The sequence below is a fragment of the Syngnathoides biaculeatus genome, chromosome 13 (assembly GCF_019802595.1).
Source record: "Syngnathoides biaculeatus isolate LvHL_M chromosome 13, ASM1980259v1, whole genome shotgun sequence".
Lineage (NCBI taxonomy): Eukaryota > Metazoa > Chordata > Actinopteri > Syngnathiformes > Syngnathidae > Syngnathoides > Syngnathoides biaculeatus.
The window spans coordinates 16197968-16215101 of record NC_084652.1 but is presented as its reverse complement, the minus strand read 5'-3'; the positions used below and the strand labels follow the sequence as shown (position 1 = coordinate 16215101).

At 42.1% G+C, this 17134-nt stretch overlaps 1 protein-coding gene across 5 annotated transcripts; it reads left to right on the top strand.

Moving 5' to 3' along the window:
* The first annotated feature begins 2813 nt into the window (after window positions 1–2813).
* LOC133511251 (heterogeneous nuclear ribonucleoprotein C-like) lies at window positions 2814–15705 on the top strand. 5 transcript variants are annotated; one of them, XM_061840008.1, is made up of 10 exons: window positions 2831–3061; window positions 7263–7311; window positions 7389–7515; window positions 9304–9572; window positions 11557–11629; window positions 11706–11798; window positions 11881–12074; window positions 12943–13056; window positions 13387–13574; window positions 15193–15705. In XM_061840008.1, exons 3-10 carry the CDS (start codon window positions 7511–7513, stop codon window positions 15289–15291), a joined length of 1035 nt encoding a protein of 344 aa, XP_061695992.1. In that variant the 5' UTR covers window positions 2831–3061; window positions 7263–7311; window positions 7389–7510; the 3' UTR covers window positions 15292–15705. The 5 variants fall into 5 exon arrangements, with proteins under 5 accessions (XP_061695994.1, XP_061695992.1, XP_061695993.1 ...); XM_061840012.1 differs by having other exon boundaries at window positions 2835–3061; window positions 11751–11798; XM_061840011.1 differs by having other exon boundaries at window positions 2847–3061; window positions 11748–11798.
* Window positions 15706–17134: the final 1429 nt, after the last annotated feature.

The window sequence follows — 17134 nt, the reverse complement described above, 5'->3', positions numbered from 1 at the left end:
GAGCGAGGGTGGACGACTTCAAATACTTGGGGTCAACAATACAGAGCAATGGAGAGTGTGGTCAGGAAGTGAAGAAACGGGTCCAAGCAGGTTGGAACAGCTGGCGAAAGGTGTCTGGTGTGTTATGTGACAGAAGAGTGTCTGCTAGGATGAAGGGCAAAGTTTACAAAACAGTGGTGAGGCCGGCCATGATGTACGGATTAGAGACGGTGGCACTGAAGAAACAACAGGAAGCTGAACTGGAGGTGGCAGAAATGAAGATGTTGAGGTTCTCGCTCGGAGTGACCAGGTTGGAAAGGATTAGAAATGAGCTCATTCGAGGGACGGCCAAAGCTGGATGTTTTGGAGACAAGATTCGAGAAAGCAGACTTCGATGGTTTGGACATGTTCAGAGGCGAGAGAGTGAGTATATTGATAGAAGGATGCTGAGGATGGCGCTCCCAGGCAAAAGAGCGAGAGGAAGACCAAAGAGAAGGTTTATGGATGTGGTGAGGGAAGACATGAGGGCAGTTGGGGTTAGAGAGGAAGATGCAGGAGATAGGCTAAGATGGCAAAAGATGACACGCTGTGGCGACCCCTAACGGGACAAGCCGAAAGGAAAAGAAGAAGAAGAAGATCCTCAAAAGGGAGCAGGATGCCGGGTACACCCTGAACTGCTTGCTAGCCAATCACAGGGCACACGGAGACAGACAACAGTCGCACTCATAATCACACATGGGGGCAATTTAGTCTCCAATGAATGCACGTTTTTGGGGTGTGGGAGGGAATCCATGCAGGCACGGGGGAGAACATGCAAACCCCACACGGGCAGAACCAGGATTTGAACCCCAGTCCTCAGAACTGTGAAGCCAACACTCTATATCTGGTCCACCGTGCCGCCTCGACCACATGACAATAAACATAATTATACTGAGCATGGCGCTGCAGTGACAGACTGATTAGCATGTCTACCTCACAATTCTGAGGACCTGGGTTCAAATCCCGCCCCGCCTGTGTGGTGGTTCCAGGTTAACCCTCTGCCAGCGTGGGTTTTCTCTCTCACGCGGACTCAGGTTTCCTCCCACATCCCCAAAACATACATGGTGGGTTGACTGAATTGACTGAACTGATCCAAATTGCCCATTGGTGTGAATGTGAGTGGGAATGGTTGTTTGTTTACACGTGCCCTGTGATTGGCTGGTGATCACTTTGGCGTATACCTCCCCTCTCACTCAGTCAGCTGGGCTCTAGCACTTACCGCTACCCTAGTGTGGATAAGCGGTACAGATACTGAGCCTGTACGCTGAGAGGCCACAACATTCTGACCATATAAGCAGACTGAGAGCTATTTCTAATACATCTGATTGCTTGACGATATTTGAATCAGCTCTGACTATTTACACCAAATTATTAAGCATTTTCTCTTTAAAGCGCAACGGTAAATAATCTCCAGTCATCCAATCAAGTGGCTATGGTTTCACCGCCTGTACTTGAGAAGTGGAATTCCAAAAGAGCTGTAAACTGGCCAGCCATGCGCATTTACACACAAATCCTTACGCTTAAGCAACGTATTGGAGATGTCATAGATGAAAAAATTGAACCGACATCTTCCTGCTGCCACACCTGTGTATGTCATTAGAACCTAAACTAAACATAGGCGAGGTGAAAACAGTCCCTCTTTTGAAACTTCTGCTCTCGACGTGAGCCTGACAGAGGAGCTACTCAAAGGACAGATCTCGTTTCACTCTGCAAGCACGACTTTTTATTGGAGATGCTGAGGTCATCTCCATCTCCCTCTCCCCATCTCTCTCTCTCTCTCTCACACTCACTCACTCACTCACTCACTCACTCACTCACTCACTCACTCACTCACTCACTCACTCACTCGCTCGCTCACTCATTCTCTCTATCACTCACACACACACACACACCAACACTGCTCATGTTATCTTTAAGAAAATGATTATATTGTATGAATTCCTACCTGTACTATATATTATCAACACAGCAGGATCAGATATCAATATTTTGGCACACTTCTTGACAATTAGGCTTTGTCCGTATCAGTTCTTACATTTCTGTGAGTTTTGCCTTTGTCTCCTACAGTATATAGATTGATTATTGCTCAGTTGCTGTATCGTGATTATTTGATTTTGATTTAGAGAAAAATGATGACGTGGAATGAATTTCCAACCTTGATATGTTATTGAAAAAAAAAAAAGTACATCCAGGCGACAAGGTGGGGCAGGTGTAAAGCGTTGGCCTCACAGTTCTGAGAACCCGGGTTCAATCCCGGCCCAACCTTTGTGGAGTTTGCATGTTCTCCTTGTCCCTGCGTGGGTTTTCTCCGGGCACACCGGTTTCCTCCAACATCCCAAAAACATGCAACATTAATTGGACACTCCTGGGATTGGCAATCATTTCAGGGTGTACCTGCGTCCTGTCCGAAGGTAGCTGTGATAGGCTCCAGCACTCCCCCGACCCTGTGAGAATAAGCGGCTAAGATAACGGATGGATGGAGTTCATGCACACACGTACGTCATGTGTTTTGAATGTGTCATGTTCACGTTGACAATTCAACAGTACCCCCTGTTGGCAGACTGAAAAGGTACATCAGCACCGTTGCTCCTGTTTCTACGAATTGCTGATCTGAAATGATAAGACGGTTCAGTATTTGGGGCAATTGGACGATCGGGTGTTACTTAAGGAAATGTTTTATTCCTACGTTAAGTGGGAATGTGATTTATTTTGAACGTGCCTCTTGGAAAATAATGCGAGCAAACGTGAGGGTGGATTTAATGTACGAGCCACACCGGCGCCTCGCCATTCGCAGCAGAGCCCTATCTCATCACGTGAAAAAAAAATATATGCCCACCCGCTCGCGCGGTGCCGAACAGCAAATGCAGCTCTCCCCCACCCCCACTGCGCCATTAGCCTCTGACGTTAGCCGAAGAAGAAGAAAGCTAGCTCGCCTCGCTGCTCACCAAAGTAGCCTGCGCTCGCCTAAAGGACGACCTAAATATCACAAAATTTGAGCGATTTTACCGAAAAGCAAGGCATTTTGTGCTCGTAAAGGGTCGCGGTGAGTATTTTGTTCCCAGCTATTTTTCATTTTTCCTTCCTTTTTCTTTTCTTTTTGGATTTTTTTTTTGTCCGCAGCGATGCTTTTTCGATTTTGCCGAGCTAGACGCTAGTTGCCCTCACCCCTCCTCCTCCTCCCCAGATAAAAAAAAAAAAAAAAAAAAAAAAGCACTGGTTGTGGTTTGACCGACAAAGAAGCACTTTTGGAAGCACCCTAGCTGCAGTTTCTTCCAGTTTTGCAAGCCGGCGTAGGTTGATTTTTGCGGTGGTTGTTTGGGAAACCTGCCATGTGACTGGACTGATGTGTTTTTGGCACAATTTTTAGACGACGACCCCCTTTCCTCCACTCAAACACGATTAGCTAGTTTGGTAGTTTACCTCCCCCTTCCTGGTTGTCGATCAGATGACGCAGACTTTCGACGTTTTACTATTTTTTTTTTGTGGATACTGAGATGATTGCTGCGCATTTTTAGCTCCCTGGCTAATGTTAGCCACGCTAGCCTTAGCCTAGGCTAAGCGCAAAGGGGTGTGTGATTCACTTTGGACCCTGGTGATGGTGCTATTGGGATGTGTTTGTAGGGGTGGTTTGGTATTTTTTTTTTAATTGGCTTTGCTTTTGTGGCTCAGACTGAACATTCGGTAATTTTTAATTTTTTTTTTTATTTTTAAAATTTTTGTATAGCGTTTTTTCCTCCGACGGTGATGATGAGGATGATGGGTGCCATTTTGAGGACTGGGGCCATTTTGAGGACAAGGGAACATTTTTTTTCACAATTTTATATGGACTACAAGTGGCTTCAGCTTTGTTGCTTGGACAATTTACAATTAATTAAAAGCCTGTATAACCGAAAGAGTATTATGGTGGTTTATATTTCCATTAAGAAAAAGAAAAATGTTACTCTTTCCTATCCTTAAAGTGTCCCAATAAACAGCATCAGGTAGTGATGAAAGTGATAATCTTGTCTCCGGAGGCCAAAATGAGCACACAAGCAATTAAGAATCAAATGTACGTGCCCCAAGTTATATTTTGTATATTTTTTTAAAAATGCAACCCTGTGCGGTGTGCACAATAGAAATTGTAAGCACTCCATGCCCCTGCCCAACCAAAATGAATTGGAACACATTCAAGACTGCGCAGGATATTTTGAATTTAGAAATATTTCACAAATAATAATTTTTGAATATTAGAAATTATAAACAGCCACAAAATAATGTTTGCACCATGCAAATTACAAAGCAGTAAGAAAATAATGACAGATTGAGGATCGCTATGAAAAAATTGACTGAGGTATATGTACGCCTTCTTTTTTTAAACGTAAATATTTTTCTAAATTACAAAGCAAATACTGCCGCCACCAAAATGCAGTTAAAAGTACCAGTATTAAGGACTACTAAAATAAAAATTATTTAAAAAGAGAATAATGATCTACATATTAAATGAACTACTTAAAGAGGATGCATGATCACTGAAAGTTATTGGAAGTACAAAAGTGAGCTAATCATAAGGGGCAGCATTTTCATACAAACCCAAAAAAATGGACTGAAGACAGCAGTGATTCATTTAACAGTACTATGCACATGAGCAGCAGGTATCCTCTGACCTGATGCATATTGATTCACTTTATCATTTCTATCAAATACTGATTAACAACCTGCATACGTGCTGGATTATGCAGAAATATTACCCCTGCAGTTAGACGTAGTACGTAATGTCAAGCATAGCTCACATGGTTCCCCACTGACTTCTAACCACAATCATCATTCAACATTCTTACCATCAAACCTGACAGCAATCATTCTCAGCGTAACCTGAATTGTGGGTTTCACCGTCTCAATGTACTTTTTTGATGATGGCGTTTTCATTAAAACATTCCAGTGTAAACTGTCTTTGACGCACATGCAAATGGAAGTTATTCAACTTCAGCTATTTCAGCTTGAAATACTTGTAGGGCAGCTTCTGTCTGGTTCCTGGTTGACACCCATACAACTTTCTTGGGTGTTTTGTGCCAACACAAGCATCTTGATAAAACGGTGGCCTATCAAATTTGGCTTGATACAAAAAAATCGATAAAATGAGCCTGATATTTATTTATTTTTTTAAGATAAAAATGAGACTAGTATTGATTAAAAATCAGGTAAAATGTGTTTTTCAAAATGGCGCCACTCCATTGTGCCGACATCATGTCTGACACTGGTGACTTTCAAGTACTTTCTCAAAGCAGTTTTAAAGTTAAAAAAAAATGCAAACATGTTTCACACTGCCAATGTAAACAGAGGACATGTTTTAAATCACATTTGAACAGTGAATACATGTAATAATAAATAGAAGTTGGCACTGTATGATAAAACAAATGAAGTTGAACTAGTCAGTTTTTGATAATATAACAATGTGTTATGAAATCAATATTTAATGAATTGCGTTGATTGCGTTATACTGAGCCTCCAGCTCCAGCACCATGCTGTGATACACCAAGTTCCTTTTAGCTGTTTTATGATTGGGTCCAACCTCTTTCACCTGGGGAAAAAAAAAATCACAAAAAGCAACACAATTCAGGAGTTAAACCTGTCGCACCTGTGATGACCAATGTTTAAAACTACAGTTTATTAATGTTTGAGGCATATTTTTCCACTAAATTCCACTGAGGTCCGAATTGTTTCATTTAGAGGGTGTCCCATTGTTGAGGTTTCCTTTTATTTGTCACATTCGAAACTCATACATAAGACAACAAAGCACATAAGAGGGTTTCGGTTAGGATGATGACACAGCCCTGTGTGTCGTTCCCCCCCAAGTGACATCACCAACTCCCAAGTTTTGCATGTAATTATACAGCGTGTTCATCATTATATATCTATATCTCTATATATATATATATATATAGATATATATAAAAAAAAGATGTTCCTGACGAGGCAACATAGCAGAATCAGCTGACTGATGTTGAAGTAGCTCAAGGGTTCAATCTCAGCTCAAGCATCTATTCCTTTCCAAACAAGTCATATTTTACATTCAGCAAAAGACGTGAACTTGTATTATTATAATCAGAATGTAATGTTTGGTCACTACAACGATGCATCTCTGCATAATGTTACTGAATAGCCTCAGTACAGAAAAGGCAGACTTTTGGGTAATGTTATGCCATTTTTGGGGGGACGGAAAGAAATGAACTCTTCTACAATTATGATAGTCAATCTTAGACCTAAAACAATGCTTGACAAGATTAATTTGGAATTCATTTTTTGTCTGTCTAGGTAAAGCAATTGAGAACAGATGCTCATTTGCAATGCTGACCTTAAAGCAGAATAAAACAAAGCATAAAATTGAAAATCAAACACCTAGATATTTTCATTAAGAAAAATTATCAATTGGACTGAAAGGTAGAGCAGTTGGTGACAGCGTTGGCCTCACAGTTCTGAGGACTGGGGTTCAAATCCCTGCCCCACCTGTGTGGAGTTTGCGTGGGTTTTCTCCGGGCACTCCGTTTTCCTCCTACATCCCAAAAACCTGCATTTGTTGGGCATTCTAAATTGCCCCTAAATGTGATTGTGAGTGCGACTTGTCTGTCTCCATGTGCCGTGTGATTGGCTGGCAACCAGTTCAAGGTGTACCCCGCCTCCTGCCCGATGAAGGCTGGGATAGGCTCCAGCGCAACCGTGACCCTTGTGAGAATAAGTGGCTCAGAAAATGGATGGATGCAAAATGATAAATAAAAAAAATTACATTGGTAATTTTTTTCTTATTAGATGATTTGTCACAAAAATGACAAATGCATGCTACTTTAAATAGGCCCAAACATTGTCATTACAGGAAAGGAAGGAAAGTAGAATTTTACAACAAAAATAGACCTCAGTTGACCAAAGACATCCACCAAGATAGGCCAATCATCGGATGGAACAGTGGGAATATGCCAAAATATTTAAGAGCATTTCTTTTTAATTTAATATAACTTTTTTAATGTGAAGAAAATGACATTTAACGGTGGAAACGGCACTCAATTGAATGTTGATACCACCCCCCCCCAAAAAAATTAAAATAAAAGGCCTGTAAAATTGATTATAGTCAGTCTAGAATTTTTCTCACTTGAAGTTGGTCCTCACCCAGCAAAAGTTCTAGAAAATGTGGTCTGATATCCTCGTACTGGAAATACTCGCTAGCCCTCCTTGGTGGCTCATTGTCGGACACTTGTGTGTTTGTTTGTTACTAGCCACTCAACACCTCACCACCAACATTCCTTCTACCTACACTGCACACAGGTAAGAAGACTTGTTGCGCCATAACCCCTGCCATGCGTGACTGAGGTGTGTGTGGTTGTTGTTTTCTGTCACCTCAGTTAAAAATCTCACGTGAGAGAGAAAAGAGGGGCGAAAAGGTGACGGTTCGAGACCCCAGGCCAAAGTGAGCCCCAGCCCACTGTGTCAGACAGAACAGACGACTGCCCTGCACACAGACGCTATGGAGTGAGTCATGACCAATCAAAACAATCCTCACCCAACACTCTTTCTCTCCCCCCCACCCCCTCTGCATCTGCTCTGGAGGGCGTCACTGTTGAGGCTACTGCTGTTTTATGTTAGCTCTTTGGGGGATGCAAAGTTGTGGAAATTTGGAGAAGCCTCATGTTACAATACCATAAAACACACAAAATGGACTAATATAGTAATAACCAAATATTGCTTCCGTCTGTTTGGTTCCGTCATCAATATAGCATCACAATTTGTGGCGGAACAACAACGAATTAGTTTTTCTCAAAGGCTTGACCTCAAAGTTAAGTTTTTTTTTTTTTTACATTACATACAGACGTGGGGTTTTAATTACTCAACTACGGAGTTGCAGGCGTTTTATGAGGGGTTTAAATTGGTGGGAGGTTCTTTTACGAATAAATTATTTTTGGATATGTGACTATATTATTGTCGCTGGTCCAAAAAAAGTCCCAACTCCAAATAGTGGTTAATTAGTAGCTTTATTTAAGACTTTTTTTTTTTTTTAATGATGATTTTTGATTTATGAAAATGAACAAAATCTATCTCCATTAATACAGTGAATGTCTATTTGCAAATTGTCCCAATTTCACTTTCTTTGGGACACTTATTTGCTTGTATTTGGAAACCCCTGTGAATTTCGTTTTTTTTTTTTTTTTTTTTAAGCCCATTTCCTTGCTAACTCACCCCCCCCTTTTTTTTTTTTTTAAACACGGTAACTTTAAGGGACCATCAATTATTTGTGGCTTTTAATGTAAAGCTACGATCCACTCACTGCCCAATTAAGACTTTTTTTCCGTTTTCACGTTACAGATGATACGTGTGATTCAATGTGCGTTGTCAAAAACATTTTTAGTACCACACATGAAACTAGTCATCGTCAAATGGAAATCATTGAAGAGCGCTTCGTTTGGCCATGAATTGGGGCAAAGCTTTTAATCAAGTTGAGGCCATCATTTCAGGAAGTCCTGTGTTTAACACCCATGTTTGCAACTTTGCACAATATTAGTTTTAAACCTCCCATCTGACAGCGCTCCTACTTTGGTGGCAACTAAAACAATTGTTAATTGACCTCGGTATTGTTTCCTCCGCCTGGCTGTAGATGATATCGGCTTTCACATTGTGTATTTTACAGTAAGAATACTTCATGGAAGCCTGTTCTCAGATCTTATAATTGTGTTTTGTCAACATTTGGTTTTATTTATTTTTAGTGTCTAATGTTCCGACTGTGTTACTAAATGACTGACTCTTCTTTACAGGTTTCCCGCCTGCTTATCTGATATGGAGTCTTGTTTGTGCTGTCTTGTTTCATTCATTTTTTTTTAGCGGTGTGGGGGGTTGTCATGTAGACTTCTACCAAAGCCTCACAATCCTAAACTGGAATACCACGACATTGTATAGTTCAACATTCAGTAGAAACTATAAAGTTTTGGCTCCAACAAGGCTTGGTCTTACTCATTTGAAAGCTGCACAGCACTGCCTTTTAAAGAAAATTGGGGGGGGGGGGTAATGTAAAAATGGAATTTCACCCCAAGTTTGATTAAATCTTCCGGAAGTTCCATAGTCTGTAAAGTAGATTTAGCAATGTACCGCACCAAAACATTGATGATCTTGCAACTTCCCTTGGTGGAGGTTCTATTACAAGTAACAACCTTGTATAGAACTTAGCAGCTTTTTGTTTCGTGACATCAAAGGCGTTAATGCTTCGTGCATATAACTCGGTGGCTAACCGGCCGTGTGTTGTACTTGTCTTCTTTTTTTCCCTGTCAGCCGTTCACCAAACACAGCCAGCTTGATGGCCGCCAGTAATGTCACCAACAAGACGGATCCGCGCTCTCTCAACTCGCGGGTGTTCATCGGCAACCTTAACACCCTGCTGGTGACCAAGACCGACGTGGAGGCTATCTTTGCCAAGTACGGCAAGATTGTGGGCTGCTCTGTGCACAAGGGTTACGCCTTTGTGCAGTATGCCAACGAGCGCAACGCCCGCTCCGCTGTCGCCGGAGAGGATGGTCGCATGATTGTCGGGCAAGTGCTTGGTAAGGAGGCCGTCTTACACATACCAACACAGCTATTGAAATTAAAATAATTTCTTTGTAAGCGCATTTGTCAATTATACGTATCCAAAAGCTACCCATTACCCTGAGCCCCAACCTATTCTTAAAATTATACAAGGTTAATTGCTAAAATAGGGGGCTGCTTATGATTTTGGCCAAAATTGTTCATGCTGCTAACTCATAGCTTTGCTATGAGGTTGCACACTACATGTGTAAGAATGTTTGCTATTAACAAGCAAGGCTCATAGTACAGTACTTAGCCTATTATGTAATTGAATAGATTTGAACGTCACTATTTTACACAAAGCCTACAGTCACAGTTTGATAATGACGCAGTTGTGCACCATAAATGTGACAGTTAAATAAGGCACACATTCAAATAGTGGTAGCATAAACACCCAAGAGCCAATTTTTTTTGTTCTTGGGAATAATTCAGATTTGCATGTCGCAATTAATTGTGGGATCCGCATGGCTTTACCTTCATTATGTTTGCCAGCAGCAAGTCTAAACTGCAGCTAGCTTGTTTTTGCTCAACTTTGCTGCTTCCTGCGGCTAAAGTGGAATGTTTGTTTAATTCTGTGCATTTGCGGTGCCTCAGCTATCTACAAGCTACACGTGGCTAAATAGAATGTCAAGCCACGGAGGCGAATGCAGCTGAACACGCTACCGAGCTGCGGAAGCGACAGAATGTGTGCATTACGTCTGTTGTCAATGCAACGTAACTCACTAATCATCGACTCCATGACAACAGATAAACTACATTGTGACAACTATCATCACAAAGGACATCGAGAATATAAGATGAGACAGCGAAGAAGGCAGTTGCTGTTCAATCATGACGCGATATAGCAACACCCCCACCCCCACTCCCCCCCAAAAAAGTGATTGGACAATACACTTGTCACACAGGTCTGGCTGGAACCGCATTATAGCAGAGATTAACAACATTGGAACAACAAAATGCCAAGCAAATTAGTATGTTTCAAGAGAAGGAAATATAATACACAACAACACTAGACCGCTACATAAATGATACTGTTAACTTCAAAAAATATATATGTCAGCACTGCTGCATCATTTGAGAAAATAGGTATATTAATTTAATTAATACATTTATGTAACAAATTTAGAGTACACTGTATAAGATAACCTTTATTAGTCACACTGTTTGTAATTTCCATCATTGCAGCATATAACATACTGCAATAAGTGTGCCATAGTAATGTTCTTGACATTATTTAAATTCAAACAAATTGTTCTGGAAGTGAATTTCTCTAGGTTGGCAACTCTGCAGTTAAAGCATAGATGCAAATCAGTAAAAAAAATTGTCGTTTTGAACTCATAGGCCATTTACATGAATTCGTATCGATCTGATTAGTTTTTCCTGGGGGACTTGTGAAAGCCCCCAGATCCATTCCACGCATCCACCATCCTTGCACAGATGTAATTTCTGAGTATTACACTGTGGCAGACTATTATGCAAGCGGTTCCGCCTGTGTGATCAGGACCGGCTTTGGTCACGGGAGTTGACGAGACCAGAAAAAACATTGTCGCTTCTGCTCAGAAGTAGTGGTACTTTAACTCTGTTACAATGGTCAAAATGTTGCTTGCTACTTTTATTTATCAATTATTGCTTTTTAGCTAGTTTGTGCACGAGAAAGTCACATAAGCGACATATTCTATCCCTAATGACACTCAAACCTTAACCCTGACCCGAACTCAAAGTCAAACCTTTATTCCAACCCTTATTCAAACCTTAACTCACACTTAATGTAACCCAGGCGTATTTAAAACACTCCATTTTAAACACTCAAACATGGACAAAGGGGTACATTTTAAATGGAAAGACTCCTATTTCCCTTCCTTCACTATAATCAGTGTGATGTCCTGTCACTCTCTCACCACTTTCTCCAGCAAGTAGGTTGCCTTTCTTTGACTCTTGTTCTCTCCCCCCACACCCTTTCAGATATTAACCTTGCTGGAGAGCCCAAACCCCACCGTTCCAAAACCACCAAACGTTCAGCTGGAGACATGTATAGGTAAGTGCCGCAGGTTTCCATGTTGTACTGTGGAGGCAAATTCTGACACAATTCAGAATGTTATCTAACATTTCAGGGCAACCTTCAATCATGCCTCTTTTTCCCCCCTCCCATTCAGCAGTTCGTCTTTCGAACTGGACTATGACTTCCAGAGAGACTACTATGACAGGTGAGTCTGTCGCCGGCCCCCCAAAAATAATGTTCTTTGGTCACGAAACAGCCTCACAGGTGTTTTTATTTGGGTGTCACAGAATGTACTCATACCCGTCCCGCGTGCCCGCCCCGCCCCCGCCGCTCTCCCGTGCTGTTATCCCATCCAAGCGTCCACGGGTCAGTCTCAGCAGCGGAGGTGGAGGCGGTGGAGGTGGGGGAAGCAGCCGGCGGACCAAGAGCAGCTTCTCCTCATCCTCCAAGAGCAGCCAGAGGACTTACTCGTCCAGAAGTAGTGAGTATTGTGACTCTTGTCCATTGTGCGGAATACAGTCCCGACCCAGCCGCAGTTTGTGAAAATCCACAACGAACTGAGAGTTGACAGAGTACAAACCTGGATAGAAATTCTGATAAAGCCCAGAAAGTAGTAAGTAGTACTCCCTTGTCCCACATGCATTAAGATGAATGGTCTGTAATGTGAAGTGTTTAAGAAGTCAATAACAGGAGGGAATATCTTATATTTTTAGTTTGTATTGTTCGGCTACCTAAGAGGTGGTGACCAGGATGTGGAGGGTGCAAGAGGGGTTTGCATGCTCTTGTCTTAGTTCTGGGAGCATGCAAGTGCCCAAGGGTAGTTAGGAGAGAACTAACTGTTTTTTCAGCAGTTTTGATTGGCCGTTGCAGTCAGTTTGTCCTTTTTAGTGGCAGACCCAAATCAGATTGTGACCGTGTTCAGCTCCAGATTGTGTCAGCTGCACCACAGCTTCAACTGCTTCAATTCCTATCGACACGCAGACTTGTCACCATCGTTGATGCGGCCGATCATTGTGGTGTCATCTGCAAACTTCAGGAGTTTATCCGGTTGCACTTTGAGGTGCAGTCATTGGTCTAGAGAGAGAAGAGCAGTGGAGTGATGACACATCCTTGGGGTGTCCCAGTGTTGGTGGTGCATGTAGATGAGGTGGCCTCGGATAAGCGAGGAAAATGAATGGATGGATGGGTTGTTGCAATTGCAAAACTATTGTATTTTTTTTTTTTAACTATTCTGATATCTCTTTGCTAAATAAAGGAAAACAATTGTACCGATGTTGTATTGTTAAAATCTTCTCAATACTCATCCCTAACTCACATGTATTCTGAGTTTGCCCCTTTTTTGTACTTAGTGAAAGTTGACGAGCTGCAGACCATCAAGCACGAGTTGACTCAGATTAAAAGCAAAGTGGACGACCTCCTGGACAGCCTGGAGCGCATGGAGAAGGACCACAGCAAGAAGTCAGGTATGACAGCTGCTGGGGTCGAAAAGACGTAGGAAGTCAGCCATTTTTGTTTAAAACAGCTTTTATACGGTCATTTTGGCAGTTGAAGAGAGAGGGGGAGTTTCTAATTTTTGTCTAAAGCAGCCTCTTCAGGATTATTTTTCCAGGTCCTTCAGAGACTTGCTTCTAGAGATTTTGTCCCATTACAAAATTTATACTTTCACAAGAGACAGATGGGTTTCCCTCATTCATATCTCCCTGAAACGCAAAACTCTCTAAGGCACCCCCACAAGCTTTCTCAAAAGTCTTTTTATGATGCTTTCTAAACTAGTCACCTTTGCATTCCGGCAGAGTCGAAAGCCATTAAGCCTGAGCCAGGCGAGGTGACATCACCACCTCACCCGAGCAACAAGAAGGACGAGGTTCTGAAGCGAGAACGGGACAGCCAGGAGCTCAACGACACTGACGAGGAGGAAGAGGAGGAGGAGGAGGACGACGATGAAGAAGAGGAGGGAGACCTGCTGGAGGAAGAGGAGGAGGTATGATTGAGACGACCCTCCCACACACTCTGACTCAAACGAAATAGTGGTGACTCATCACTGCTTCATCCATATGGATATGCCAACAAGCAATATGTAAATGTTCATTTTTTTTCTTCTTTGAATTAGTACTACATGACTAATGTCAGTACTGTAATTCCCGTCCTACAGAGTGCACCGGATTATAAGGCTCAGCCAGTACATTTGTAAAGGAAATACAATTTTGATACATACATATGCTGCAGCTGTGTAAAAGCCGCAAGTGCCCACATTGAAACACGAGATATTTACAGAGAAAGACGGTACAGTTTAATGCTAGCCCTGCTGCGCTAACTGGGCCGGTAAAAAAAAAAAAAAAAACATTCCGGTAAAAATCAATGAGACTACGAATAAGTATTTGAACACCTGAGAAAAACAATGTTAATATTTGGTACAGTAGCCCTTGTTTGCAATTACAGAGGTCAAACGTTCCCTGTAGTTGTTCACCAGGTTTCCACACACTGCAGGAAGGATTTTGGCCCACTCCTCCACACAGATCTTTTCTAGTTCAGACAGGTTTCTGGGCTGTCGTTGAGAAACATGGAGTTTCAGCTCCCTCCAAAGATTTTCTATTGGGTTTAGGTCTGGAGACTGGCTAGGCCACGCCAGAACCTTGATATGCTTCTTACGGAGCCACTCCTAAAGCATGATACTACCACCCCCATGCTTCACAGTAGGGATGGTGTTCTTGGGATTGAACTCAATTTTGGTCTCATCTGACCACAAAACCTTCTCCTATGACTCCTCTGTATCATCCAAATGGTCATTGGCAAACTCGAGGAGAGGCCTTGACATGTGCTGGTTTAAGCAGGTGAACCTTGGGATAGATGATTTCAAATCATGACGTCTTAGTGTATTATGAACAGTCAGTCACCTTGGAAACGGTGGTCCTAGCTCTTTTCAGGTCATTGACCAAGTCCTGTCGTGTAGTCCTGGGCTGATTCCTCACCTTTCCAAGGATCATTGAGACCCCACGATGTGATATCTTGCATGGGGCTCCACTCTGATTGAGATTGACCGTCATGTTAACCTTCTTCCATTTTCTCATGATTGCTCCAACAGTGGCCCTTTTTTCACCAGGCTGCTTGGCAATTTCTCTACAGCCCTTTCCAGCCGTGTGGAGTTGTACAATGTTGTCTCTGGTGTCTTTGGAAAGCACTTTGGTATTGGCCATGTTACAAGTTTGAGTCTTATTGGTGGACAGGTGCCTTTATGCAACCAATGACCTCACACAGGTGCATGTGATTCTCTATAGTACGTGGAGTGGAGGTGGACCTTTAAAGGCGGACTAAGAGGTCTTTGAGGGTCAGAATTGTAGCTGATCGACATGTTCAAATACTTATTTGCAGCTGTATTACACAAATAAATCGTTTAAAAAAATTATGATTTCTGGATTTTTCTTTTTAGATGATCTCACTGTGGACATGCACCTACGATGAAAATTTCAGACCCCTCCATGTTGTCTAAGTGGGAGAATTTGCAATATAGCATGGTGTTCAAATACTTATTTTCTTCACTGTATATGCGTAAATTGTGCTACTGTGACAGTTGAGTTCACCTTGTGGGACAATCTATGCAGCTGAAGAGCCAAGAGCGGGAGGAGGAAGAGGAGGAGGAAGGCGAGCATGTGGAAGGGGATGACGACGGCGACAGCATCAACGGCGAAGACGACTCGTAGGCCCCCCGCCCGAACCGCACCTCACCACGGCGTGCTGCTACTAGTAGGAACAGAACAGTTTTAACACTCAAAATGTAGATTCAACAACGAAGAAAAAAAAAATTGTTCACGGAAACGAGCATGGTGTGTACCCAAACGCAAGCACGTGTGGACACACACACACACACAAACATTTATTGTGCTCATTTGTGGCTGCTGTGACAGGAAGACTTTGCTGTGTAGCCTCTTTTTAGCGTGTCCCAACCAGCAAGCAACTCACTCTTGTTGTTTTTCTTTTTAGATCTCGTAAATGTTTGTTCGCTGCCCTCGTTGTCTGTCAGTTAGTTGCTTTGACCCCTTGGTGATTTTTTTTTTTATACTCTTCACTTTCTGTTTTACTGTAAAGGAATAAATTGCAATAAAATATTAAAATGACATGAGTCTCTTTGATGGATTTCAGTGTGTATACAGATTAGGGAGGAAAGATCAAAATGCTTATGATGGATGGTGCTAAAGATGGAACGTACTATTCCAAATTGAAAGCTCAAAGAAAAATATTCCTTCCAGAAAGTGAAGGAAAGCAACCATTTTTCTTTCCAAGCAGTTTTTGTATACATTTGGAAAATGTTTGCTGTCCTCAAATCCCAACTACTGCATATTTTATTGGATAAACCTAAAATTGATGTAATTGTTGCCAGCCATACATTCTGGTGTTAAAAATGCCAAGATGGCTGAAACTAAATGTGTACTCTTTGAAAGATTTGGTAAAATGTATGAATTTGTGATTGATAGTCACTGTAAAAGAAAAATACTGCAAGTATTTATTAAAATACTATGACGTACAGATGTGCCGTACATCTCTTGCATCCCTTGTCAGAATCATCGAGAAAATGAAGCTCTGCCTTGTCCTGCCCCGCCCCGCCCTTTCCTACCACCAATAGTTGTGGGACTTGCCGAAGTTACTTTGAGCATAATCCCATCAACAAAGTGGCAAAGAAAACTACATCTTCACGAGAAATGCATACGTACGTTATAGCGTCAAAGCAATGTCAACTTCAACGTTTGGCATTCCGATGTGAGGTGAAGTCTCAGCACGTCGCTCTTGAGCCAGCTACTTCCTTATTGAACAAAATTTTGGCATAATGACAAGTGTTTCATTATGGCTTTGTAAGTCACAGCAAGTTATGAAACTTGCCAGTTATTCCACACATACAGGAAATGGTAACTCAAATTGTTTGAAGTTTAGTGTTGCCAGTGTGTCTACAATAAAAATGTGGTGCAAATACGACCACATCTCTCTGGGTTTCCTCTCGAGAAATTGACCAACATTTTTCTAAAACTTCTGCTTTAAACCAAAATATCTGACTTACTTTTTTTTTATTGCTCCTTCAAAGGTTTGTGGCACGGTGGATCAGCTGGTAAAAGCGTTGCCCTCACAGTTCTGAGGACTGGGGTTCAAAACACGGCCCCGCCTGTGTGGAGTTTGCACGTTCTTCGGGTGCCTGCGTTGGTCTTCTCTGGGCACTCTGGTTTCCTCCCACATTCCAAAAACATGCAACATTAATTGGACATTAAATTGCCCCAAGGTGGGATTGTGAGTGTGGCTGTTTGTCTCTATGTTCCCTGCGATTGGCTGGCAACCAGTTCAGGGTGTACCCCGCCTCCTCCCTGTTGACAGCTGGGATAGGCTCCAGCAGTCCTGCAACCCTCGTGAGGATAGGTGGTGAAGGAACTGGATTGATGGATTCCAGTTCTGTGTTGTTTCTCCATGGGCCATTTTAAGTCTAGAATATGTGTCCTCAATGACTTCTAAATTCATTATTTCATACCATCCATATATTTATTTTCCAAGCCACTTATCCTC

Coding starts and splice junctions, on each gene's coding strand:
- LOC133511251 (XM_061840009.1), top strand. Junction 11,630..11,705: donor TCAGCTGGAGACATGTATAG/GTAAGTGCCGCA, acceptor CTAACATTTCAG/GGCAACCTTCAATCATGCCT. Junction 12,075..12,942: donor GACTTACTCGTCCAGAAGTA/GTGAGTATTGTG, acceptor TTTTGTACTTAG/TGAAAGTTGACGAGCTGCAG.